Here is a 25,002-nt window from a genome sequence, read left to right as displayed (position 1 = left end):
TACAAGCCAAGTTCAATCCTGGTAGATGGCTTGATTAACAATATTATAAACTATATGAAATGAACACTTTAGTAGCCTACATTTACAATCGGTCTACACTAGAAATACATGTAAAAGGTGAACCCCCTGACTTACGTCTCCACATCTACCATGTTTTATCCTGCCCCTGAAGGTGAGTGACCTGTTGAGGTACAGCTGAAAGGACTGACACCAACTAAATACAGTAAGCAGCATCCTTGCGCTTTATTCTGAATCTCACAAACGTTCCTCTTAAGGGAAATCATTAAAACAGGGTAAACAAGCAACATATTTAACACACATCACTCCACACACATTCAAAAAATCTGAACAATAAAATGAATTGTAGATAAGAAAACTAATTTTCTGGAAGTGGGAAACAGAACCCTCTACTTGGACAAAATTGGACTGTATGAAGAGAATTTAGGGAACCGAAGAGAACCTCAATGAGAGAAGCTGGATTTACAGATGCAGATGGCCAAGCTTAGAAGTGAAACTGATTACATTTAACCATAATACTAGCTATTTGTGCTGCACATCATGTTGGTATGTGTAGTGTAGCTACTGATCTAATGCTGATGTGTTTCCAACAGACAGAATCTCAAAGTTTACAGAGGAGTGTAAATACAACAGTAGTTACAAGACTTTTATTAGTTCAGAGCTTTTTCCTTTACAAGAACACATTGGAAATTATTTAAAAAAAGGGTCATTTCATGTATTTTTCTCATTCTACAATGGACCCAAACAAGAAAAAAAAATGGGGGTAGGGGGGGGGTTGGATTTGCCATGGGGCTGCGATTCAGCAAATGAGTGCATGATCTTCTAATGCCAAATCACTTTTTTCCAGACTTCTTGATTCCTCCACCAGCTGAAAGAAAATGGAGAAGTTGAGAAAACCATCTGAAATGTGTATAACTTTTTCTAGAAAACTCATGTAGTGAGGCACTAAATGTATAGAAGCAAAGACATCTGTGGCAAGCAGATTGAATGTCAGGCAAGAATACCCCAAAAAAAGCTACCACTGCCACCTAGTGTTATGAGAATCAATAGGCCTATTCTCCTCTGTGTTTGAGTTGCCTTTTCGTTATCCTCTGCAGTATAAAAACAGTTAAACATTGGCATGGGTAAATAATACTCTATATATCTGGAGTCAGTGAATGGGTGGCTGGGGAGATTTGGGGCAAGTTGAAAGTCCACCCTTTTGATTTATTTGGAGGTATTGGTCAGTTTAATCAGAAAAAGCAAGGAATCCTGATTAGACTCTTATTGTCAACAAGAACAAATACATTATTCTTACTCAAAGGTCCTTTTCCTGCTGCTTTCGTCTTCAATGCATCCAAGGCTTTCTGGTCTTCTTTCTGCTTCTGCTTGAAGGCCATTTCCTCCTGGATTTGACAAAGCAAATCTGCTCAGGATTACAATGGAAAATGCACTAGTCCACATTTTAATTTATTCGAATTTTCAAAGATACTGAGCGTTCCCTCAGAATGATATAGGCTACATACAACATTGTGCTAACAACACAATGACTTACATCGTCCATCTCCTTCGTCGCTTTCTTGGCAGATTTGAGAGGCTTCTTCTTACCACCTGTAAGACAAGAACACATCTCATTGAATTCATACGAATCAATACCGCATATGAGCATCACACAAAGCCCAGAAGGTAGCATGCTACATAACTAGCTAAACTTGATTAAGACATGTGGAAGAAATGTACACATTACACAGCTAGCTAACCATCTAGCATAACTGTGGTGCATGTATTAGCAAGCAGATGTAAGAGCAAGCCACAATATATGAACATGTATGGTACATGCGAATGCCATCTCTGTAAATAGATGGAACTTTCTAGCCTAAGTAGCATGGCCATGGCTTGCCAGGCGCCAGTTATTCCAGCTACAGTAGCTAGCTACATTGCAATGCATTGCACGAGTTGCTAGTTAGCTAGTATTTACAGTCGTAGTCGAAACTTTTCTTCTATCTAGTAGTGGCAATATTAAGTTTCACCTGAAAATAAATGTCGAGCTTTATGTCAAAAATGTAAATGTGTATCTCACCTTCTCTTCCGGACATATTTGAGACTTTTCAATAAAATCTCAATAAAACAACTGAGCTAGCGTGTTAGCAGTTGCGTACTAATCCGCGCTGTTAGGACCTTACTTCCGCTCTAAACCGGATGCAGGATGTTTGTGATGCGCCTGATCATAAAATCACCATTCACGTTCTGTAGCCAGCTGATAATTTGCCGAACAATCAACAATTGAAGACAACAGGTACGTGATTATACTGTTTTAGGTAAAAAGAAAATCAGAGAGATTAATAGCTACGAGTAGAACATGATGTTAATTTAGGCTTGGGTTCCCTTAAAGCAAGTTTTCAAACTGTCAGCTGCTGGCTATCTAGGTAGCTGTGCTCGCTAGCTCGTTCTCTATGGTAATTGATTGGGGGTCTCAGCCACTGCATCATGCATAACATCCAAAATGGCCATAGATTTTCAATGAATTGCATAAACATCAGCATTGTAGAGGTCAAATGAGCAGTGCTAAAAAATATTGATGAACATTCATTGATACATCAAACCTCAACAGCCCACCCATATACTGTACTTTGATAGAGTTTGACTGTACTGTTTTACAGGTGGCAGCTCCAATGTCTTCTGCTGTAGTTTCATAGTGAATATAACCGACTGGCTTCTCAAATGAGGTACAGAGGGAAACCGCTCATACCATGGTGCCATGGAACATCATGTCTCTACCGTTTCCACATCGCTTGGACGGTCAGAGGGACTGTGTATTCCAGCAGGAGCTACAGCACACAACAACAACAGAAACCACCACAGCCAAAAGATGACCGAGTAGACAAACCTGCTTTGCCTATTCAGGAGCATGCCATAGCTACAATACAGCATCTGACTGACTTGGGGAAGCAGTGGGGACAGAAGTCTATGAGCACAGCCTCAAACACAGTTAACTACTGGTGGGAGAGGTACGAGGAGTTTGTCGGCCTGAATGAAGTCAGATATGCCCAGTCTAAAGTTACAGAGGTAAGACAATATGCAAGCCAGGTGTATTGAACCAGAGGTTTTGATGCATTTTTCACTGTATCTATCTTGTATTTATCTTACTATCTCTTCGCTGAGTTTTCCTTGACCTGGCCAGGAGAAAACCCTAGTTTGTCCTGGGACCCAGAGTTTGGCATGTTTTCCTTCAGGCAGAAAAGGCCTTCATGGTGGCCAGAGGGATGGTGCGGGAGGCCCATGGCAGCCTGGAGGCCCTACAGGTCCGGCTGAAGGAGGTGAGAGATCGACTGGATCGGGTCTCACGAGAGGAGGCCCACTACCTGGAGCTGGCCACGCTGGAGCACAAGTTGCTGCAGGTAACTACTGTCAACACAGAATAAAATGGAACATACACACATCTGTAGTGTTGCACTCTATTTAAAGAAGCAAACATTCTCACAATGTCTTGACCATAGGAGGAACGTCGCATGCGAACAGCCTACGAAAACGCAGAAGGGGCTGAAAGGGAGAAGTTTGCCTTATTCTCAGCGGGTGTACGTGAGAGCCACGAGAAAGAACGGACGCGGACGGAGCGCACCAAGAACTGGTCCGTGATAGGCTCTGTACTCGGTGCCTTCATAGGGGTCATGGGTTCTACCTATGTCAACAGGGTACGCCTACAGGAGCTGAAGAATTTACTACTAGAGGCCCAGAAAGGACCAGTCAACCTACAGGAGGCTATCAAAGTCCAGGCCAGTATGCATAAGACTCAACAAGAGGAGCTGAGAGGCCTTATCGACACCCTGAGGGCGACACTACAGCATAGTGCAGCTCAGGCTGAGAAACATGTGAAGAAGCCAGTGACAGGTCCTGTTCCGGTTCCAGAACCCATCGTGGTTCCACCTCCACCCTCTCCAAGTGCCTCTGAGACAGTTCTAAAAGAGATACTGCTCTATAGCCAGAAGGCACAGGTTCTTATAGAAGGAGTCCAGCCCCAGCTTGGGCAGCTAGACCAGGGTGTTGGAAAGGTTGAATCGGAACTCAAGGAAGTGAAGAATTTAATTGAGACGTATCATAGAGAAGAGAAGCCACCTGTAGTGATAAGTCAACAAGATTCCCAGATGTTTGTATGTGAAACAGAGAGTGTTATGCAAGGACTTGACCAGACGGAGAAAAGACTTGAGGCTCAGATAAAGCAGACTACCGTGTACAACACTGTTCTGGCTTACGTTGCGCTTGCTGTCACTGTACCTGCACTGTATATTCTCTTTAGAGGTGTTTGACTAATGTTGTATACTGTAAAAGAGTGTTATTAATCTAACCATGTACATCTTGATTTTACAAATGAAATAATTACAAATTAATATTGTGATTTGCTATTTATGTCTTTTATACAGGGAAAATGAACCGTGCACTGATGTGAAATCAATGACTGTACGAGAGTACTATAATTATGTTTAAATGTAATACGTTATCAAATATTTTGAATTACAGTACTCAATCTATTAAAATGTAATATGTTGTCAAATATTTTATGTTTGTGTCTATTGAATGTAGATTGTTCTATAAATTAATCCAAAATAAATTCTCACTCCTAGAAAAAGGAACATAAAACGTGTATTTCACACAAAAATATGGTCAAGCGTGACAGCGTTACCCAATTTATTTATCAGTTGGTCCTATGACGGAAGTTATACAAGCGGTAACCCCGACCACCCGGCTTGCTGGGCGAACCAAAACGAGTGCACCTAAATTATCTCCATACGACTGACCAATCGCAGAGCCATTAATTAGCGCCGACCAATCATAATACTGAGTTTGGTTTTCAACGTTACATATTCATGAGATTTCGCGCGCTTTCCATACCACGTGAAGATTTCGCGCGAAAAGTCAGTGGTCAGAAAAGAAAACACTTGCGTGGAAGCAGCGGAGACAAGCCAGCGATACACTATGGCGGTGAGTGATTATTCTAGAAAATAGTTTTATATTAATATTGCATGCTGTTTCTTAGTTCGCAGATGGCTGGATCTCCTGTGATTGGTCAGCTAGCCTTGCTCGTGTTCTCTTTTTGCTCTTTAGTAAAGCAAGAGCAGAAGAACATGTCAGGAAGCAGATTAGCTAACGTTAGCTACGTTGTCTTGCCAACGAATCTTAGCGAGCTATGTTACTTGCCCATTTAACTAGGCAAGTCAGTTAAAAACATTCTTATTTACAATGACGGCCTCACCCGGCTGACGCTGAGCCCATTGTGCGTCGCCCTATGGGACTCCCGATCACGGCCGGTTGTGATACAGCCTGGAATCTAACCAGGGTCTGTAGTGACGCCTCTAGCACTGAGATGGCAGTTCCTTAGACCGCTCATAACTAGATGTAAAGTTAACTAACACTTTAGTTAGAGATCAACGTGATAGAAAGTACATTTATTAAGTTTATACATTTTTATTGGCCATGTTAAAGGTATACAAATCGTTTCATCTAGAATTGTATTGTGCGCTAGTAATGACGTTAGCTAGTAGTTAGCTAGCTAGTTTGATTGCCAGGTTGTCAGCCATCAGTTGGCGTACGAGCACTCCATTGTCACCAGCATAGTTAGTTAGCTAACTAGAAATACCCTGGTAACTAACTTGAAAATTAAATGTTCATCTTCGCTAGCTAATTAACGTTAGCTCTTTGTTTACAACGTTACAGTACTTTCTACGAGCTAAACACATTTAGGGAATCCGCATTGGAACATCATGTTACAATAACATTGTTATGCTTTAAGTCATCACATAAATAACTAGCAAAGTTTAACAAATCGATTTTTAACAAGGGCTGTGTATTCTCCTCTGTCAGGATTCATCTGAGTCATATCACATGGCGACTAGCCCCAGCCATGGTTCCAGACGGGGAGACCTGACCTCCAGCCCGGGGAGAGACCTGCCCCCCTTCGAGGACGAGTCAGAGGGACTCCTGGGTGATGGTCCTCTGCCAGGGGTGGAGGAGGAGGGAGATGATGGGGAGGAACTGATAGGAGATGCGATGGAGAGGTGAGCAAGGGGAGGTGTTATAGTATTACTGTGTGTTCATCTTCCTTGTGCTGCTGTGTAACATGATTACAATAAAATAAAAAGTATTCGATACCTTTTTAGGGATTCAGTCATGGACACTCTTACTGACAGTTGTGGCTGCTTTGCTTGATCTATTGTTGTCTCTACCTTCTTGCCCTTTGTGTTGTTGTCTGTGCCCAATAATGTTTGTACCATGTTTTGTGCTGCTTCCATGTTGTGTTGTTACGATGCTGTGTTATCATGTGTTGCTGCCTTGCTATGTTGTCTCTCATCGTGATTTGTGTTTTGTCCTATATATATATATATATATATATATATATATATATTTAATCCCAGCCCGTCCCCCGCTTGAGGCCTTTTGGTAGGCCGTCATTGTAAATAAGAATTTGTTCTTAACTGACCTGCCTAGTTAAATAAAATACATTAATTTAAAGTGGAATTTATCCTTGTCGTTTACCTCATCCTGACTTAAGACGTAGTTCTTTACATAGTGTTCTGGTTGCTTTTATATTATCAAAGCATTTTTGTGTTCACCACACTGATGCCATCTCCCCACCCATACAGGGACTACCGAGCCATCCCTGAGCTAGACAGGTATGAGGAGGAGGGTCTGGATCTTGATGAGGAGCTGTCGGAGCTGTCTCCTGGAGCCAGGGCTGCAGCTGAGGACGCCATGAGGAGAAGAGACAGGGAGCAGGGAGGCAGGCTGAGGAGAGGTCTACTTTATGGTGAGGATATTATATACATGCGATTCAGGGACAAGGAGGGTAGGCTGAGGAAATTAGGATATATATATATATATATATCTCTTGAGGGGGCACTCAGGAGAGGACTGTCCTATGGTGTATATATTCCATACTCTGGTCATGGTAAAGGCCCAGAGAGCCAAATATACTGTAGGCCCTTTAAGACCTGTACGTTTGGCCCGTAGCCTTTGTCTTTGAAAATACTGCATTAGGCCCATATACTATATCGTAATCTTACGCCGTTGTGGAATGTATGAAGTAACTCCAAACCTTGCTGCATCAACGACTTCCACTAATCGGTCACTTTTCTTCCCAAACCTTTCTGTTCATCATAACAGTGAGGATGAGAATTATCCTAAGCTTGCCGCATCGATGAACCCTACGTATTTCTACTCAATTCTTTTCCTCCAAACAGACAGTGAGGATGAGGATGAGCGCCCGGCCCGGAGGCGTCGCCTGGCTGAGCGGGCTGCAGATGGGTCCGGGGTGGAGGGAGAGGATGATGAGATGATTGAGAGTATTGAGAACCTGGAGGACATGAAGGTAAGAAACAAATAAGTTGTTTTTATTATTTGTTTAGTTTTTCAGACTTTTTAAAAATGTCTTTATTTATTTCCCTGTGATTGGTTGGTTGTAGGGTCACTCAGTCAGGGAGTGGGTGGTCATGGCCGCTCCTCGTCTGGAGATATACCACCGTTTTAAGAACTTCCTGCGCACCCACGTGGATGAGAACGGCCACAACGTGTTCAAGGAGAAAATCACCGACATGTGTAAAGGTATTCAATAAAAGTACTAGATTAAATCTATCTGAAACTTCTCACAGAGAACAAGGACAGACTGGTGAGCTATCAGGACGTAGCAGCATGTCCTGGCCTACTTCCTGCCTGAGGCACCTACTGAAATGCTGATTTTCTTTTTCTTTTTTTATAATGTATGTAAATAACCAATGATAATGTATTTAAAACTTCCAGAGAACAAGGAGAGTCTGGTGGTGAACTACGAGGACCTAGCAGCCAGGGAGCATGTCCTGGCCTACTTCCTGCCCGAGGCCCCTACTGAGATGCTGAAGATATTTGACGAGGCAGCCAAGGAAGTAGTCCTGGCCATGTACCCCAAATACGACCGCATCGCTCACGAGATCCACATCAGGATCTGCAACCTGCCCCTCGTCGAAGAGCTGCGATCCCTCAGGTAAATACTGATGGGAAATGATCACGTGTCTTCCATGATTTTAAAAGTAGACTCGGTGATACAAAGTAGGCATTAGTAGATGGGATGGGGGGCAACTTTTTCAACAAAAAAGACTGAGGCTAATCTCATCTACAGTTGTTACAGAGCTATTATTTGACCATGCTGGTCATTTATGAACATTTGAACATCTTGGCCATGTTCTGTTATAATCTCCATCCGGCACAGCCAGAAGAGGACTGGCCACCCCTCACAGCCTGGTTCCTCTCTAGGTTTCTTCCTAGGTTCCTGCCTTTCTAGGGAGTTTTTCCTAGCCATTGTGCTTCTACATCTGCAGTGCTTGCTCTTTGGGGTTTTAGGCTGGGGTTTCTGTACAGCTGATGTAAGAAAAGGGCTTTATAAATGTGATTTGAGGTAGAATATTAGAGGGGAGGTGCTCACAAATGCAGCCTCTTGCACCACTCCCTCTATAGGACTAATAGGATTGATTTGCCTCTTTCCAAAACACGAGCCTTTGTTTTTTTCCTCTCTAGACAACTCCACCTGAACCAGTTGATCCGTACCAGTGGAGTGGTGACCTGCTGTACAGGTGTTCTGCCTCAGCTGGGCATGGTCAAGTACAACTGTAACAAGTGTAACTTCATCCTGGGGCCCTTCTTCCAGTCCCAGAACCAGGAAGTGAAGCCAGGGTCTTGCCCTGAGTGCCAGTCCTTCGGACCTTTTGACATCAATATGGAGTTGGTGAGTCCAGTCGACCAAATAGATATGCTGTAAGGTAGTAGGCTAATAGCAATATAGAATCTAGGTGAGTGAACCAATAGAGAATCTAATGAGATTAGAATGAGGAAGTGAAGCCCGAGTGCCAGTCGACCAATCAGGCTCTTGACACAGGTATGACCCTGGTGACTTGATTTCCATCATTTAATAAATACAGGAAGGAAAAGTGAAATAATAACACTTTTTTTTTTTTTTTTCTTCACAGACTGTGTACCAGAACTACCAGCGAATCACCATTCAGGAGAGCCCCGGGAAGATGGCCGCTGGCCGCCTCCCACGCTCCAAAGATGCCATCCTGTTGGCTGACCTGGTGGACCAATGCAAACCTGGAGATGAAATAGTGAGTCTGACTCCTAACAGAACTAACTTTGTTGTTGTATTTCTCAACAGCGTAGGGTACAGTGACATGATCTGCTAGTGTGATGTACAGGGACCTGAGGACTCTATTATAACGTATGGTTTCATAGGTAGATGTACCATGTTGTTTGACCCCGTTTTGAACAGTCATGTGTTTGTTCATGCTAGTAAAAATACCAAAGCAACTCTTCATATTTGGGGCATAACATTCTTTTAAAGCATTTAAACTTTTTCATCTTTAAAAAAAAAAAATATTTTCCCAAAAGTAACATTCTAACGTTTTTCCCTCCAGGAACTGACGGGCATCTACAACAACAACTATGACGGCTCTCTGAACATGGCCAACGGCTTCCCCGTGTTCGCTACGGTCATCATGGCCAATCATATCGCCCGGAGAGACAACAAAGTGGCCGTGGCCGAGCTCACTGACGAGGACGTCAAGGCCATCGTGGCGCTGTCTAAGGACGAGCGCATCGGCGAGAGGGTGAGTTAGGAGGACCCTGCTGAAAGAGAGAGATTTTTGTGTGTATGTGGACACCCCATTCAAATTTGTGGATTCGGCTATTTCAGCCGCACCCTGCTGGTGTGATGTGGGTGAAGCGTGATTCATCACTCCAGAGAACGCGTTTCCACAGCTCCAGAGTCCAATGGCGGCGAGCTTTACACCACTCTAGATGATGCTTGGCATTGCACATGGTGATCTTAGGCTTGTGTGCAGCTGCTTGGCCATGGAAACCCATTTCCCGAAGCTCCCGACGAACAGTTATTGTGCTGACGTTGCTTCCACAGGCCGTTTGGAAGTCGGTAGTGAGTGTTGCAACCGAGGACAGACTATTTTTACTTAGGCGCTACACGCTTCAGCACTTGGCGGTCCGGTTCTGTGAGCTTGTGTGGCCTACCACTTTGCGGCTGAGCCGTTGTTGCTCCACTTCACAATAACAGCACTTACAGTTGACCGGGGCAGCTCTAGCAGGGCAGACATTTGACAAACTGACTTGTTGGAAAGGTGGCATCCTATGACGGTGCCACGTTGAAAGTCACTGAGTTCTTCAGTAAGGCTATTCAACTGCTTGTCTATGGAGATTGCATGGTTGTGTGCTCAATTTTGTAAACCGGTCAGCAACGGTTGTGGCTGAAATAGCCGAATCCACTAATTTGAATGGGTGTCCACATACTTTAGTGTATATATATATATAGACATATATGTGAGAGTACGCAATTTTCGGCGACCACTTTTGGCTCGTGGGTGCTACTTTCAGAACTATTGGCTAGAAGGTAAACTAAAGTACCGGCGAAGCTCTTTGTCTTGCAGCTCAATGTGTGAAGTAAATGTTGCTCGTCAATACACATAGCTCAAAGGGCTTTTAGGAACTCCTATCTAGGCGTGTTGTCGTTCCTCGTATCATTAATATACCCTATTCATCCCCTGGTCTGTCTCCTGTCTCTCTGCAGATCTTTGCCAGTATCGGCCCCTCCATTTACGGCCACGAGGACATCAAGAGAGGCCTGGCTCTGGCTCTGTTTGGTGGAGAGCCCAAGAATCCAGGTTTGTGGACAATAGACAAGGCTATTCCCGTCGTCCCAATTCTATACCCTTTTCCCTGAAGTGTGCACCACTCCTATGCTTACATTTTTATTTATTTTTTATCCCTGTGGGGGAGTGCACAAGTGTACACTTCAAGGGGAAAGGAATGGAGGATTTGGGAGCAGAGTTTTGATTACACAACCTGACAAAGAAATATAACACAGCACTATTTAAAACCATCCACTGACTGATCCGTGCTCTTACCGTGCTCTTACCGTGCTCTTACCGTGCTCTTACCGTGCTCTTACCATGCTCTTACCGTGCTCTTACCATGCTCTTACCGTGCTCTTACCGTGCTCTTACCGTGCTCTTACCATGCTCTTACCGTGCACTTACCATGCACTTACCGTGCTCTTACCGTGCTCTTACCGTGCTCTTACCATGCTCTTACCGTGCTCTTACCGTGCTCTTACCGTGCTCTTACCGTGCTCTTACCATGCTCTTACCATGCTCTTACCATGCTCTTACCATGCTCTTACCATGCTCTCTTCTAGGTGGGAAACACAAGGTGCGAGGTGACCTTAACGTGCTCCTGTGCGGTGACCCCGGTACGGCCAAGTCCCAGTTCTTGAAGTACGTGGAGAAGGTGGCCAGCAGAGCGGTGTTCACCACCGGCCAGGGAGCCTCCGCTGTGGGCCTGACCGCCTACGTACAGAGACACCCAGTCACCAGGGAGTGGACACTGGAGGCTGGAGCCCTGGTGTTAGCGGACAGAGGAGTCTGTCTCATCGACGAGTTTGATAAGGTGAGGGGGATTCTATACTCATCTGCTGACGCCTTGGTAACCGTTTTTATTTGGGGGAGGAGCTTGTGATATTCACGTTTCTCAAGAGTAGGGCCTGGAGTCTCTTCTGGGCAGGGGTGGGGGGGGTGGGGGGGGCGTGTCTCTTCTGGGCAGGGTCGAGGGGGAGGGTCTTCTGATCTGTAACTTCTAATTTAGGCCATGAGATTTCCCTGAACATGTGACGTGACCAGGTAAAACTCTTGGCCCCACTCAAGATGTGGGTAACGGTATGAGGCTTTAAAAAAATCTCTCCTCTCTAGATGAACGATGCAGATAGGACCAGTATCCACGAGGCCCAGTGCTCAACATGTCTCTGTTCTCTAGATGAACGATGCAGACAGGACCAGTATCCACGAGGCCCAGTGCTCAACATGTCTCTCCTCTCTAGATGAACGATGCAGACAGAACCAGTATCCACGAGGCCCAGTGCTCAACATGTCTCTCCTCTCTAGATGAACGATGCAGACAGAACCAGTATCCACGAGGCCCAGTGCTCAACATGTCTCTGTTCTCTAGATGAACGATGCAGACAGGACCAGTATCCACGAGGCCCAGTGCTCAACATGTCTCTCCTCTCTAGATGAACGATGCAGACAGAACCAGTATCCACGAGGCCCAGTGCTCAACATGTCTCTCCTCTCTAGATGAACGATGCAGACAGAACCAGTATCCACGAGGCCCAGTGCTCAACATGTCTCTGTTCTCTAGATGAACGATGCAGACAGAACCAGTATCCACGAGGCCCAGTGCTCAACATGTCTCTCCTCTCTAGATGAACGATGCAGACAGAACCAGTATCCACGAGGCCCAGTGCTCAACATGTCTCTGTTCTCTAGATGAACGATGCAGACAGGACCAGTATCCACGAGGCTCAGTGCTCAACATGTCTCTCCTCTCTAGATGAACGATGCAGACAGGACCAGTATCCACGAGGCCCAGTCCTCAACATGTCTCTTCTCTCTAGATGAACGATGCAGACAGGACCAGTATCCACGAGGCCCAGTCCTCAACATGTCTCTTCTCTCTAGATGAACGATGCAGACAGGACCAGTATCCACGAGGCCCAGTGCTCAACATGTCTCTTCTCTCTAGATGAACGATGCAGACAGGACCAGTATCCACGAGGCTCAGTGCTCAACATGTCTCTCCTCTCTAGATGAACGATGCAGACAGGACCAGTCCTCAACATGTCTCCTCTCTCTAGATGAACGATGCAGACAGGACCAGTATCCACGAGGCCATGGAACAACAGAGCATCTCTATCTCCAAGGCCGGCATCGTCACCTCGCTCCAGGCACGCTGTACCATCATCGCTGCCGCCAACCCTATCGGTGGTCGCTACGACCCGTCTCTGACCTTCTCTGAGAACGTGGATCTGACCGAGCCTATCGTGTCTCGTTTTGACGTCCTGTGTGTAGTCAGAGATACTGTGGACCCGGTGCAGGTAAAGATGCAAAATCAACTAGTTTCCCGAATGCTAACTTCCTTCATACATTTTTTCATATATTTTGGTACAAACCGGATTGTAATACTACTGTTGCCTAATTGATACTCTACAAAAACCCTGAAAACTCGACATTTCTCATCAGATCTTAACCTCTCTCTCTCTTTACTACAACAGGATGAGATGCTGGCTCGTTTCGTGGTTGGCAGCCACATTAAGCATCACCCCAGCAACAAGGAAGCTGGGATGGCTGGCTTGGAGGAGGTGGTTCTGCCCAACACAACAGATGTACCTCCTATCCCCCAGGAGCTGCTGAGGAAATACATCATGTACTCCAAGGAAAGAGTCCGGCCCAAACTCAACCAGATGGACCAGGATAAGGTGGCTCACATCTACAGCGACCTGCGCAAAGAGTCCATGGTGAGTCTGTGACAAGTCTAGTATTGCCTCGATTACAAAAGTCTCGTTAACTTGGTAGCTATTGGCTATTCAGAACAAACGTGAAAAAAAGCTGGAAATTAAGGTTATCTGTGTGAATCAGGGTTTGAATCCTGCGTACCACAATTCTGTTAGCCAGGTGAGTTTAAATCCCAGAGCCTAGAGACAGGATTAATGAGACTCACTCAGACCTGAACAGGTGAGTTTAAATCCCAGAGCCTAGAGACAGGATTAATGAGACTCACTCAGACCTGAACAGCCGTGATGCAAATAGGAATCAATAGCTTTGTCTTGTCCCTGTCTGCTGTAAGGGGACTGGCAGCATCCTGCTGTAGTATAAATAGTGAGTCACAGCGGAATATCTTCTCTAGGCGGCTGATTTTATTTTGTTCTGATCACATCCCTGTTAGTGTGACGTTTTGTGTATTTACATCCATATTATTACTGAGTAGGAGACAGGCAGGCTCCCCGTCACATCCAGTGTCTCCTCACTGTTTATTATTAGTAATAGATCTATGTATTACTCTCTAGGCGACGGGCAGTATCCCCATCACGGTGCGTCACATCGAGTCTATGATCCGCATGGCGGAGGCCCACGCCAGGATGCACCTCCGAGACTACGTAGTGGAGGATGACGTCAACATGGCCATCCGAGTCATGCTGGAGAGCTTCATCGACACTCAGAAGTTCAGCGTCATGAGGAGCATGAGGAAGGTAAGCACAGGAACGGGGTCCTCGACCTTAGGGGCCCGGGGTCCTCGACCTTAGGGGGCCCGGGGTCCTCGACCTTAGGGGGCCCGGGTGCTCGACCTTAGGGGGCCCGGGTGCTCGACCTTAGGGGGCCCGGGTGCTCGACCTTAGGGGGCCCGGGTGCTCGACCTTAGGGGGCCCGGGTGCTCGACCTTAGGGGGCCCGGGTGCTCGACCTTAGGGGGCCCGGGGTCCTCGACCAAAGTTCACTTTCAATGGATATGAATTGGTGTCTGGGAAACCAGTCCTAGGAGGGGGCTTGCTAGGCGGCTTCCTCTAGTGACATCCTGAAAGCAACCCAGTCTTCTTCCTTCCTCGTTAACTGGTTTTCAGACAGGACAACTGGCTGCTGTTTATTTTGAAACCAACTTCTCCCTCTTCTCTCTAGACGTTTGCCCGTTACCTGGCATTCAGACGAGACAACAATGAGTTGCTGCTGTTCATCCTGAAGCAGCTGGTGTCAGAGCAGGTGGCGTATCAGAGGAACCGGTACGGAGCACAGCAGGACACCATCGAGATCCCAGAGAAAGACCTGGTGGACAAGGTAATGAGCTGCTAGTCACGGTGTTGTCTTAACGAATGGTGTAAAATGTCTTCCTCGGTAATGGACTATAACAAGCTGCTAATCATGGTGCTGTCTCAATAGTCTGATGGTTTCGTCTCGTCTGTTGTCTAGCGAGATGCTAACCGTTGGCCTAATCTCAATAATGTCAACTTGATTCATCTCTATTTCTAATCTTCCCCTCGGGGGGGGGGGGGGGAATATCTTGTTACATTTTGTCATCATCACTGCTATAGTTTCTGAATTGTTCTGTTCTCCTTCCCCAGGCCAGACAGATCAGCATCCAGAACCTGTCAGCATTCTATGACAGCGATGCCTTCCGATCTAACAAGTTCTCTCACGACATGAAGAAGAAGTTGATTCTGCAACAGTTTTAAATCTGTTTCCTGGGTAAAAAAAGACGAGCCTCTGTCTGTGTTCTAAATTCACCCTTTCCCTATGTAGTTCACTACTTTTGAATAGGGCCCATAGGGGTGTGATTTTTTTTGGGGGGGGACACAGCCTGTCTGGATGTGTAAATAGTTGTGAATGTTTGTCATCCTGTTGTTGGCTAAAAGAAGAGTCCTAATAGGATCTAAATGGCCTGATTTTAATGCTATCGATGTTACAATTTGTATCTGTTAATGTATAAGTGTTGTGGACGTAGCCTATACCTGCATTCCAAAGAACTTTCTACTTTTACATCTTGGAACACAGCTTGTGTGTTTTTGTAACAGGCTTTTTGACATTTAACTGTATTAATGTTTCGAAAGTTATTTAAAAACATATATTTTTTTGATAATCTGATTTCATGTTAGACTATCTTCTCGACGCTGAAATATGATGTAATATTATTTCCTTCTGGACCAATGACTTTCTGATCACCTTCACGATTTCCTGTTTTGGTCTGTGACTAGAATTCTGGGATCATGTTTTGATAATAAATTACATTTGTAGAAGCGTGTCATCACCCTGATTGTACTGAAGACATGGATCCCGAGTGGCGCGGCGGTCTAAGGCGCTGCATCTCAGTGCTAGAGGCGTCACTACAGACGCCACTATCACTGGCTGTATCACAACCGGCTGTGACCAGGAGTCCCATAGCGCGGCGGACAATTGGCCCAGCGTCGTCCGGGTTAGGGGAGGGTTTGGCTGGGGTAGGTCGTCATTGTAAATAAGAATTTGTTCTTAACTGACTTGCCTAGTTAAATTAAACAGTAAATAAATGTAGATCCTTTTAAGCTTAAATGGTGTCACCTGCCGCTACTGCAAGGCATCGACATCTGTAGTGGTGCGTTGTCTCTAATGTGAAGGAAGTCTCACGTTTTTGCTCGTCTCAGTTTGAATACGTAAAGCGTATTAAATCGCAGAGCATACTATTTACCAAGGGCCCGTTTCCGATTTAGGCAATTACACTTCTCAGTAGTATTCTGGCTTTACCTTCTGAAGGGCTTTGCATTACGCACGCTGAATACATGTAATTCAACCGCTGGAAAATCTCCCACTTGCTTACCGACAGATTTTTCTCTTGGGTGTTTTCAATAAATTTATCTTACTAATGCAAATGTTGACAGACTAAAATAAATTGAGAAAATTAGTTCAGAAAATAGGGATCAATTCAAGAAATTCATCTAAATATATGCATATTCATCTCTGTTTCAACACCAATTTGATAGATGTGTAAAATACTCCATCTTGTCTATTTAGACATATTTGGGGGTTAGGAAAGTATGTATGAATTATTTTTTTATTTATCCGTTATTTTACCAGGTAAGTTGACTGAGAACACGTTCTCATTTGCAGCAACGACCTGGGGAATAGTTACAGGGGAGAGGGGGATGAGAGCCAATTGTAAACTGGGGATTATTAGGTGACCGTGATGGTTGAGGGCCAGATTGGGAATTTAGCCAGGACACCGGGGTTAATACCCCTACTCTTACGATAAGTGCCATGGGATCTTTAATGACCTCAGAGTCAGGACACCTGTTTAACGTCCCATCCGAAAGACGGCACCCTACACAGAGCAGTGTCCCCAATCACTGCCCTGGGGCATTTGGGATCTTTGTTTAGACCAGAGGAAAGAGTGCCTCCTACTGGTATGAATTATAACTGGTTTGGAGAGCGTTTACGAAGATTAATCAGTTCTATAACCCATGGTAATGTTGGAAGATTAGTCTACGAAGAATTGTAATTCCTCTATTGCCTGTTCTAACCAGAACTGTGATGGTGACCAATTCGGGTTCAAATGGTTAGGGCCTGCGCTCTGTTCCGTAACGATTTAACTATTCCCATTTTTTAGGGGGTGGAGCAGCACCCTTGGCACCTCTGCATCCCACAGCTGTTGGTGTATCTGTAGACACACCTATAGTCCTTACATCTCCTGCTTCCTTACGAGCAAAAACTTAAACAGGAAGTAGTAGTGACACGTTCAAAATTCCTGACATTTAATTCTAGTAAAAATGCCATGTCTTAGGTCACTTAGGATCACCCCTTTATTTTAAGAATGAAATGTCGGAATTATAGAGATTTATTTAATCTTTTATTTCTTTCATCACATTCCCAGTAGGTCAGAAGTTTACATACACTCAATTAGTATTTGGTAGCATTGCCTTTAAATTGTTTGACTTGGGTCAAATGTTTCTGGTAGCTTTCCACAAGCGTCCCACAATATGTTGGGTGAATTTTGGCCCATTCCTCCTGACAGAGCTGGTGTAACTGAGTCAGGTTTGTAGGCCTCCTTGCTCGCACACGCGTTCAGTTCAGCCCACACATTTTCTATAGGATTGAGGTCGGGGCTTTGTGATGGCCAATCCAATACCTTGACTTTGTTGTCCTTAAGCCATTTTGCCACAACTTTGGAAGTATGCTTGGGGTGATTGTCCATTTGGAAGACCCATTTGCAATCAAGCTTTAACTTCCTGACTGATGTCTTGAGATGTTGCTTCAATATATCCACATGATTTTCCTGCCTCATGATGCCATCTATTTTGTGAAGTGCACAAGTCCTTCCTGCAGCAAAGCACCCCCACAACATGATGCTGCAACCCCCGTGCTTCATGATTGGGATGGTGTTCTTCAGCTTGCAAGCCTCCCCTTTTTTCCTTCAAACAAAACAATGGTCATTATGGCCAAAAAGTTCTATTTTTGTTTCATCAGGCCAGAGGACATTTCTCCAAAAAGTACGATCTTTGTCCCCATGTGCAGTTGCAAACCGTAGTCTGGCTGTTTTATGGTTGTTTTGGAGCAGTGGCTTCTTCCTTGCTGAGCGGCCTTTCAGGTTAGGTCGATATAGGACTCATTTTACTGTGGATATAGGTACTTTTGTCCAGCATCTTCACAAGGTCCTTTGCTGTTGTTCTGTGTTTGATTTGCACTTTTCACGACAAAGTACGTTCATCTCTAGGAGACAGAACGCATCTCCTTCCTGAGCGGTATGACAGCTGCGTTGTCCCATGGTGTTTATACTTGCGTACTATTGTTTGCACAGATGAACGTGGTACCTTCAGGCATTTGGAAATTGCTCCCAAGGATGAACCAGACTTGTGGAGGTCTACAATTTCTTGGCTGATTTCTTTTGATTTTCCCATGCTGTCAAGCAAAGAGGCACTGAGTTTGAAGGTAGGCCTTGAAATACATCCACAGGTACACCTCCAATTGACTCAAATTATGTCAATTAGCCTATCAGAAGCTTCCAAAGCTATGACATCATTTTCTGGAATTTTCCAAGCTGTTTAAATGCACAGTCAACTTAGTGTATGGAAACTTCTGACCCACTGGAATTGTAATACAGTGAAATAATGTGTAAACAATTGTTGGAAAAATTACTTACTAACCGACTAGCCAAAACTATAGTTCGTTAACAAGAAATGTGTGGAGTGGTTGAAAAACGAGTTTTAATGACACCAACCTAAGTGTATGTAAACTTCCGACTTCAACTGTATGTTCCGGGATTCATCCGATAACATTGAGTTTACCACAGTCACCATCTTCATTAGGTGCATTGATGACATCGTCAATGCATTCGGAAAGTATTCAGACCCCTTGACTTTTTCCACATTTTGTTACGTTACAGACTTATTCTAAAATTGATTTTTTTTTTTTTTATTCCCCTCAACAAGCTACACACAATACCCCACAATGACAGCAAAAATAGGTTTTTAGAAATCTTTGCAAATGTATTAAAAATACAAAACTGAAATAACATTTACATAAGTATTCAGACCCTATACTATACCCTAGTACTTTGTTGAAGCACCTTTGGCAGCGACTGCAGCCTCGAGTCTTCTTGGGTATGACGCTACAAGCTTGGCACACCTGTATTTGGGGAGTTTCTCCCATTCTTCTCTGCAGATTCTCAAGCTCTGTCAGGTTGAATGGGGAGCGTCACTGCACAGCTATTTTCAGGTCTCTCCAAAGATGTTCGATCGGGTTCAAGTCCGTGCTCTGGCTGGGCCACTCAAGGACATTGAGACTTGTCCCAAAGCCGCTCCTGCGTTGTCTTGGCTGTGTTCTTAGGGTTGTTGTCTTGTTGGAAGGTGAACCTTCACCCCAGTCTGAGGTCCTGAGCGCTCTGGAGCAGGTTTTCATCTAGGATCTCTCTGTACTTTACTCCGTTCATCTTTCCCTCGGTCCTGACTAGTCTCCCAGTCCCTACCGCTGAAAAACATGCCCACAGCATGATGCTACCACCACCTTGCTTCACTGTAGGGATGGTGCCAGGTTTCCGCCAGATGTAACGCTTGGCATTCAGCACAAAGAGTTCAATCTTGGTTTCATCAGACCTGAGAATCTTGTTTCTTATGGTCTGAGAGTCTTTTTAGGTGTGTTTTGGGAAAACTCCATGTGGGCTGTCATGTGCCTTTTTTACTGAGGAGTGGCTTCTGTCTGGCCACTCTACCATAAGTTTTCTCTTTGTCATTATGGGGTATTGCATGTAGATTGATTGAGGGGGGGGGGGATGATATAATCCATTTTAGAATAAGGCTGTAACGTAACAAAATGTGGAAAAAGTCAAGGGGGTCTGAATACTTTCTGAATGCACTACATGGCTACCTCAGCTACCTCAATTACCTGTCATTGCTATTTGCTGTGGAATGTATTCCTTGTGTCACAATTTCTTTTTATTTTATTTTTTACTTTGCGTTGTTAGAAAAGGACCCGTATGTAAGCGTTTCACTCCCCAGTCTCACCGGTTGTTTATGATGCATGTGACAGATAAAATGAGTTGATTTGATTTTGTCTCTACATCTCGTCTATCAGTGACTTGAACTCCTAGCCTGCTGTATATCTCAGCCTGGTCTCATAGACTAGACGTAACATAGACTAGACGTACTATGACACTCAAATTAGTTTGACATGCTACGTTTACTTAACACAAATGAAAGGAGTGTGCGTGTTCGAATCTCATCACGGACAACTTTAGCATTTGAGCTAGTCAGCAAAAACAACAAAAAATGATTCTACTTTGCATGTTTGCTAACCCTTCCCTTAACCCTTCTCCTAACCTAAACTTTTTAGCTAACCCTTATCCTAAAACTTTAACCTAACTCTTAACCTTAACCCCTAGAGCTAGCTAACGTTAGCATTTGCCACCTAGCTAACGTTAGCTACAATTGGAATTTAGAGTGGTAGAAAGTGGCTTTAGCAGCAGAGACAGAAGAGGAAAATGTAGAGAGGAGGGAGTGAAAGGATGCCAGGTCCGCAGGGAGGTGAGTTTTCCTCCATTTCCGCTCGGCTGCCCGGAGCCCTGTTCTGTGAGCTCGCAATGAGTCGTCGAGCCACGGAGCAGGAGGGGAGGACCGAGCCGGCCTGGAGGATAGGGGACATAGAGAGTCAAAGGATGCAGAAAGGGAGGAGAGGAGGGTTGAGGAGGCAGAATCAGGAGATAGGTTGGAGAAGGTTTGAGCAGAGGGAAGAGATGATAGGATGGAAGAGGAGAGAGTAGCGGGGGAGAGAGAGCGAAGGTTGGGACGGCGCGATACCATCCGAGTAGGGGCAGTGTGGGAAGTGTTGGATGAGAGCGAGAGGGAAAAGGATACAAGGTAGTGGTCGGAGACTTGGAGGGGAGTTGCAATGAGGTTAGTGGAAGAACAGCATCTGGTAAAGATGAGGTCAAGCGTATTGCCTGCCTTGTGAGTAGGGGGGGGGAAGGTGAGAGGGTGAGATCAAAAGAGGAGAGGAGTGGAAAGAAGGAGGCAGAGAGGAATGAGTCAAAGGTAGACGTGGGGAGGTTAAAGTCACCCAGAACTGTGAGAGGTGAGCCGTCCTCAGGAAAGGAGCTTATCAAGGCATCAAGCTCATTGATGAACTCTCCGAGGGAACCTGGAGGGCGATAAATGATAAGGATGTTAAGCTTGAAAGGGCTGGTAACTGTGACAGCATGGAATTCAAAGGAGGCGATAGACAGATGGGTAAGGGGAGAAAGAGAGAATGACCACTTGGGAGAGATGAGGATTCCGGTGCCACCACCCCGCTGACCAGAAGCTCTCGGGGTGTGCGAGAACACGTGGGCAGACGAAGAGAGAGCAGTAGGAGTAGCAGTGTTATCTGTGGTGAGCCATATTTCCGTCAGTGCCAAGAAGTCGAGGGACTGGAGGGAAGCATAGGCTGAGATGAGCTCTGCCTTGTTGGCCGCAGATCGGCAGTTCCAGAGGCTACCGGAGACCTGGAACTCCACGTGGGTCGTGCGGGCTGGGACCACCAGGTTAGGGTGGCCGCGGCCACGCGGTGTGAAGCGTTTGTATGGTCTGTGCAGAGAGGAGAGAACAGGGATAGACAGACACATAGTTGACAGGCTACAGAAGAGGCTACGCTAATGCAAAGGAGATTAGAATGACAAGTGGACTACACGTCTCGAATGTTCAGAAAGTTAAGCTTACGTTGCAAAAAAAAATAAAAAATCTTATTGACTAAAATGATATAGTACTGCTGGCTGGTGAAGTAGGCTGGCTAGCAGTGGCTGCGTTGTTGAAAGTGTAGCTGGCTAGGTAACCTCGACAATTTCTCTAAATTTCTCTAAACTACACAATTATCTTGGATACAAGGACAGCAAAGACAACTATGTAGCTAGCTAACACTACGCTAATCAAGTCGTTCCGTTGTAATGTAAGTTTCTACAGTGCTGCTATTCGGTAGAAGTTGGCTAGCTAGCAGTGTTAGCTAGCAGTGTTGGCTAGGTAGGAGAACGGCAGCGCGGCGGACGAAAATAGCTGGCTAGTTAACCGATAATTACTCAAAACTACACAATTATCTTAGATACAAAGATAGCAAAGACAACTATGTAGCTAGCTAACACTACACTAATCAAGTCGTTCCGTTGTAATGTAATCGTTTCTACAGTGCTGCTATTCGGTGGCTAGCTGGCTAGCTAGCAAGGGTTGACTACGTTACGCTACGTTAGGACGAAAATAGCTGGCTAGCGAACCTCAATAACTACACATTTATCTTTGATACAAAGACGGCTATGTAGCTAGCTAAGTAGCTAGCTAAGATCAAACAAATCAAAGATAGCAAAGACAACTGTGTAGCTAGCTAACACTACACTAATCAAGTCGTTCTGTTGTAATGCAATCGTTTCTACAGTGCTGCTATTCGGTGGCTAGCTGGCTAGCTAGCAGTGTTGACTACGTTACGTTAGGACGAAAATAGCTGGCTAGCGAACCTCAATAACTACACAATTATGTTTGATACAAAGACGGCTATGTAGCTAGCTAAGATCAAACAAATCAAACCGTTGTACTGTAATGAAAATGAAAATGAAATGGTAATACTACCTGTGGAGCGAAGCGGAATGCGACTACTCCCTCCAACCCGGAAGTCCACATCATGATGCAGTGATGTATTTACATCCATATTATTACTGAGTAGGAGACAGGCAGGCTCCCCGTCACATCCAGTGTCTCCTCATGGTTTATTATTAGTAATAGATCTATGTATTACTCTCTAGGCGACGGGCAGTATCCCCATCACGGTGCGTCACATCGAGTCTATGATCCGCATGGCGGAGGCCCACGCCAGGATGCACCTCCGAGACTACGTAGTGGAGGATGACGTCAACATGGCCATCCGAGTCATGCTGGAGAGCTTCATCGACACTCAGAAGTTCAGCGTCATGAGGAGCATGAGGAAGGTAAGCACAGGAACGGGGTCCTCGACCTTAGGGGCCCGGGGTGCTCGGCCTTAGGGGCCCGGGGTGCTCGGCCTTAGGGGCCCGGGGTGCTCGGCCTTAGGGGCCCGGGGTGCTCGGCCTTAGGGGCCCGGGGTCCTCGGCCTTAGGGGCCCGGGGTCCTCGGCCTTAGGGGCCCGGGGTCCTCGACCTTAGGGGCCCGGGGTCCTCGACCTTAGGGGCCCTCGGACCTTAGGGGCCCGGGGTGCTCGACCTTAGGGGCCCGGGGTCCTCGACCTTAGGGGCCCGGGGTCCTAGACCTTAGGGGCCCGGGGTCCTCGACCTTAGGGGCCCTCGAACCTTAGGGGCCCGGGTGCTCGAACCTTAGGGGCCCGGGTGCTCGACCAAAGTTCACTCTCAATGGATATGAATTGGTGTCTGGGAAACCAGTCCTATGAGGGGGCTTGCTAGGCGGCTTCCTCTAGTGACATCCTGAAAGCAACCCAGTCTTCTTCCTCCCTCGTTAACTGGTTTTCAGACAGGACAACTGGCTGCTGTTTATTCTGAAACCAACCTCTTCCTCTTCTCTCTAGACGTTTGCCCGTTACCTGGCATTCAGACGAGACAACAATGAGTTGCTGCTGTTCATCCTGAAGCAGCTGGTGTCAGAGCAGGTGGCGTATCAGAGGAACCGGTACGGAGCACAGCAGGACACCATCGAGATCCCAGAGAAAGACCTGGTGGACAAGGTAATGAGCTGCTAGTCACGGTGTTGTCTTAACGAATGGTGTAAAATGTCTTCCTCGGTAATGTACTATAACAAGCTGCTAATCATGGTGCTGTCTCAATAGTCTGATTTCGTCTCCTCTCCCTCGTCTGTTGTCTAGCGAGATACTAACCGTTGGCCTAATCTCAATAATGTCAACTTGATTCATCTCTATTTCTAATCTTCCCCTCGGGGGGGGGGGGGGAACATCTTGTTACATTTTGTCATCAACACTGCTATAGTTTCTGAATTGTTCTGTTCTCTCCTTCCCCAGGCCAGACAGATCAGCATCCAGAACCTGTCAGCGTTCTATGACAGCGATGCCTTCCGATCTAACAAGTTCTCTCACGACATGAAGAAGAAGTTGATTCTGCAACAGTTTTAAATCTGTTTCCTGGGTAAAAAAAGACGAGCCTCTGTCTGTGTTCTAAATTCACCCTTTCCCTATGTAGTTCACTACTTTTGAATAGGGCCCATAGGGGTGTGATTTTTTTTGGGGGGGGGACACAGCCTGTCTGGATGTGTAAATAGTTGTGAATGTTTGTCATCCTGTTGTTGGCTAAAAGAAGAGTCCTAATAGGATCTAAATGGCCTGATTTTAATGCTATCGATGTTACAATTTGTATCTGTTAATGTATAAGTGTTGTGGACGTAGCCTATACCTGCATTCCAAAGAACTTTCTACTTTTACATCTTGGAACACAGCTTGTGTGTTTTTGTAACAGGCTTTTTGACATTTAACTGTATTAATGTTTCGAAAGTTATTTAAAAACATATATTTTTTTGATAATCTGATTTCATGTTAGACTATCTTCTCGACGCTGAAATATGATGTAATATTTTTTCCTTCTGGACCAATGACTTTCTGATCACCTTCACGATTTCCTGTTTTGGTCTGTGACTAGAATTCTGGGATCATGTTTTGATAATAAATTACATTTGTAGAAGCGTGTCATCACCCTGATTGTACTGAAGACATGGATCCCGAGTGGCGCGGCGGTCTAAGGCGCTGCATCTCAGTGCTAGAGGCGTCACTACAGACGCCACTATCACTGGCTGTATCACAACCGGCTGTGACCAGGAGTCCCATATCGCGGCGGACAATTGGCCCAGCGTCGTCCGGGTTAGGGGAGGGTTTGGCTGGGGTAGGTCGTCATTGTAAATAAGAATTTGTTCTTAACTGACTTGCCTAGTTAAATTAAACAGTAAATAAATGTAGATCCTTTTAAGCTTAAATGGTGTCACCTGCCGCTACTGCAAGGCATCGACATCTGTAGTGGTGCGTTGTCTCTAATGTGAAGGAAGTCTCACGTTTTTGCTCGTCTCAGTTTGAATACGTAAAGCGTATTAAATCGCAGAGCATACTATTTACCAAGGGCCCGTTTCCGATTTAGGCAATTACACTTCTCAGTAGTATTCTGGCTTTACCTTCTGAAGGGCTTTGCATTACGCACG

General features: G+C 45.4%; 4 protein-coding genes across 4 annotated transcripts; 3 read left to right on the top strand and 1 right to left on the bottom strand.

The window, feature by feature from the left end:
• Window positions 1-224: 224 nt before the first annotated feature.
• On the bottom strand, window positions 225-2,195 carry LOC129842257 (translation machinery-associated protein 7-like). The gene is made up of 4 exons (XM_055910735.1): window positions 2,078-2,195; window positions 1,553-1,608; window positions 1,316-1,403; window positions 225-886 (listed from the first exon to the last, which is right to left on the bottom strand). The coding sequence occupies exons 1-4, from the start codon at window positions 2,091-2,093 to the stop codon at window positions 852-854; spliced, it is 195 nt and encodes a 64-aa protein (XP_055766710.1). The 5' UTR covers window positions 2,094-2,195; the 3' UTR covers window positions 225-851.
• A 9-nt stretch (window positions 2,196-2,204) lies between these two features.
• LOC129842255 (mitochondrial potassium channel-like) lies at window positions 2,205-4,548 on the top strand. The gene is made up of 4 exons (XM_055910732.1): window positions 2,205-2,293; window positions 2,658-3,063; window positions 3,231-3,395; window positions 3,495-4,548. The coding sequence occupies exons 2-4, from the start codon at window positions 2,719-2,721 to the stop codon at window positions 4,299-4,301; spliced, it is 1,317 nt and encodes a 438-aa protein (XP_055766707.1). The 5' UTR covers window positions 2,205-2,293; window positions 2,658-2,718; the 3' UTR covers window positions 4,302-4,548.
• A 342-nt stretch (window positions 4,549-4,890) lies between these two features.
• On the top strand, window positions 4,891-15,636 carry LOC129842262 (DNA replication licensing factor mcm2-like). The gene is made up of 16 exons (XM_055910739.1): window positions 4,891-4,974; window positions 5,854-6,047; window positions 6,633-6,796; window positions 7,230-7,357; window positions 7,452-7,590; window positions 7,786-8,005; window positions 8,536-8,743; window positions 8,985-9,119; window positions 9,429-9,620; window positions 10,589-10,682; window positions 11,216-11,466; window positions 12,710-12,949; window positions 13,127-13,369; window positions 13,919-14,101; window positions 14,525-14,680; window positions 14,965-15,636. Exons 1-16 carry the CDS (start codon window positions 4,969-4,971, stop codon window positions 15,073-15,075), a joined length of 2,664 nt encoding a protein of 887 aa, XP_055766714.1. The 5' UTR covers window positions 4,891-4,968; the 3' UTR covers window positions 15,076-15,636.
• A 6,991-nt stretch (window positions 15,637-22,627) lies between these two features.
• LOC129842259 (DNA replication licensing factor mcm2-like) lies at window positions 22,628-24,494 on the top strand. The gene is made up of 3 exons (XM_055910736.1): window positions 22,628-22,805; window positions 23,375-23,530; window positions 23,822-24,494. Exons 1-3 carry the CDS (start codon window positions 22,665-22,667, stop codon window positions 23,930-23,932), a joined length of 408 nt encoding a protein of 135 aa, XP_055766711.1. The 5' UTR covers window positions 22,628-22,664; the 3' UTR covers window positions 23,933-24,494.
• The last annotated feature ends 508 nt before the right edge of the window (window positions 24,495-25,002 follow it).

Source organism: Salvelinus fontinalis, unplaced genomic scaffold (genome assembly GCF_029448725.1).
Source record: "Salvelinus fontinalis isolate EN_2023a unplaced genomic scaffold, ASM2944872v1 scaffold_0027, whole genome shotgun sequence".
NCBI classification, from domain to species: Eukaryota; Metazoa; Chordata; class Actinopteri; order Salmoniformes; family Salmonidae; genus Salvelinus; species Salvelinus fontinalis.
Note: the sequence above shows the minus strand (reverse complement) of the source record. Positions and strands in the feature narration are given on the sequence as shown.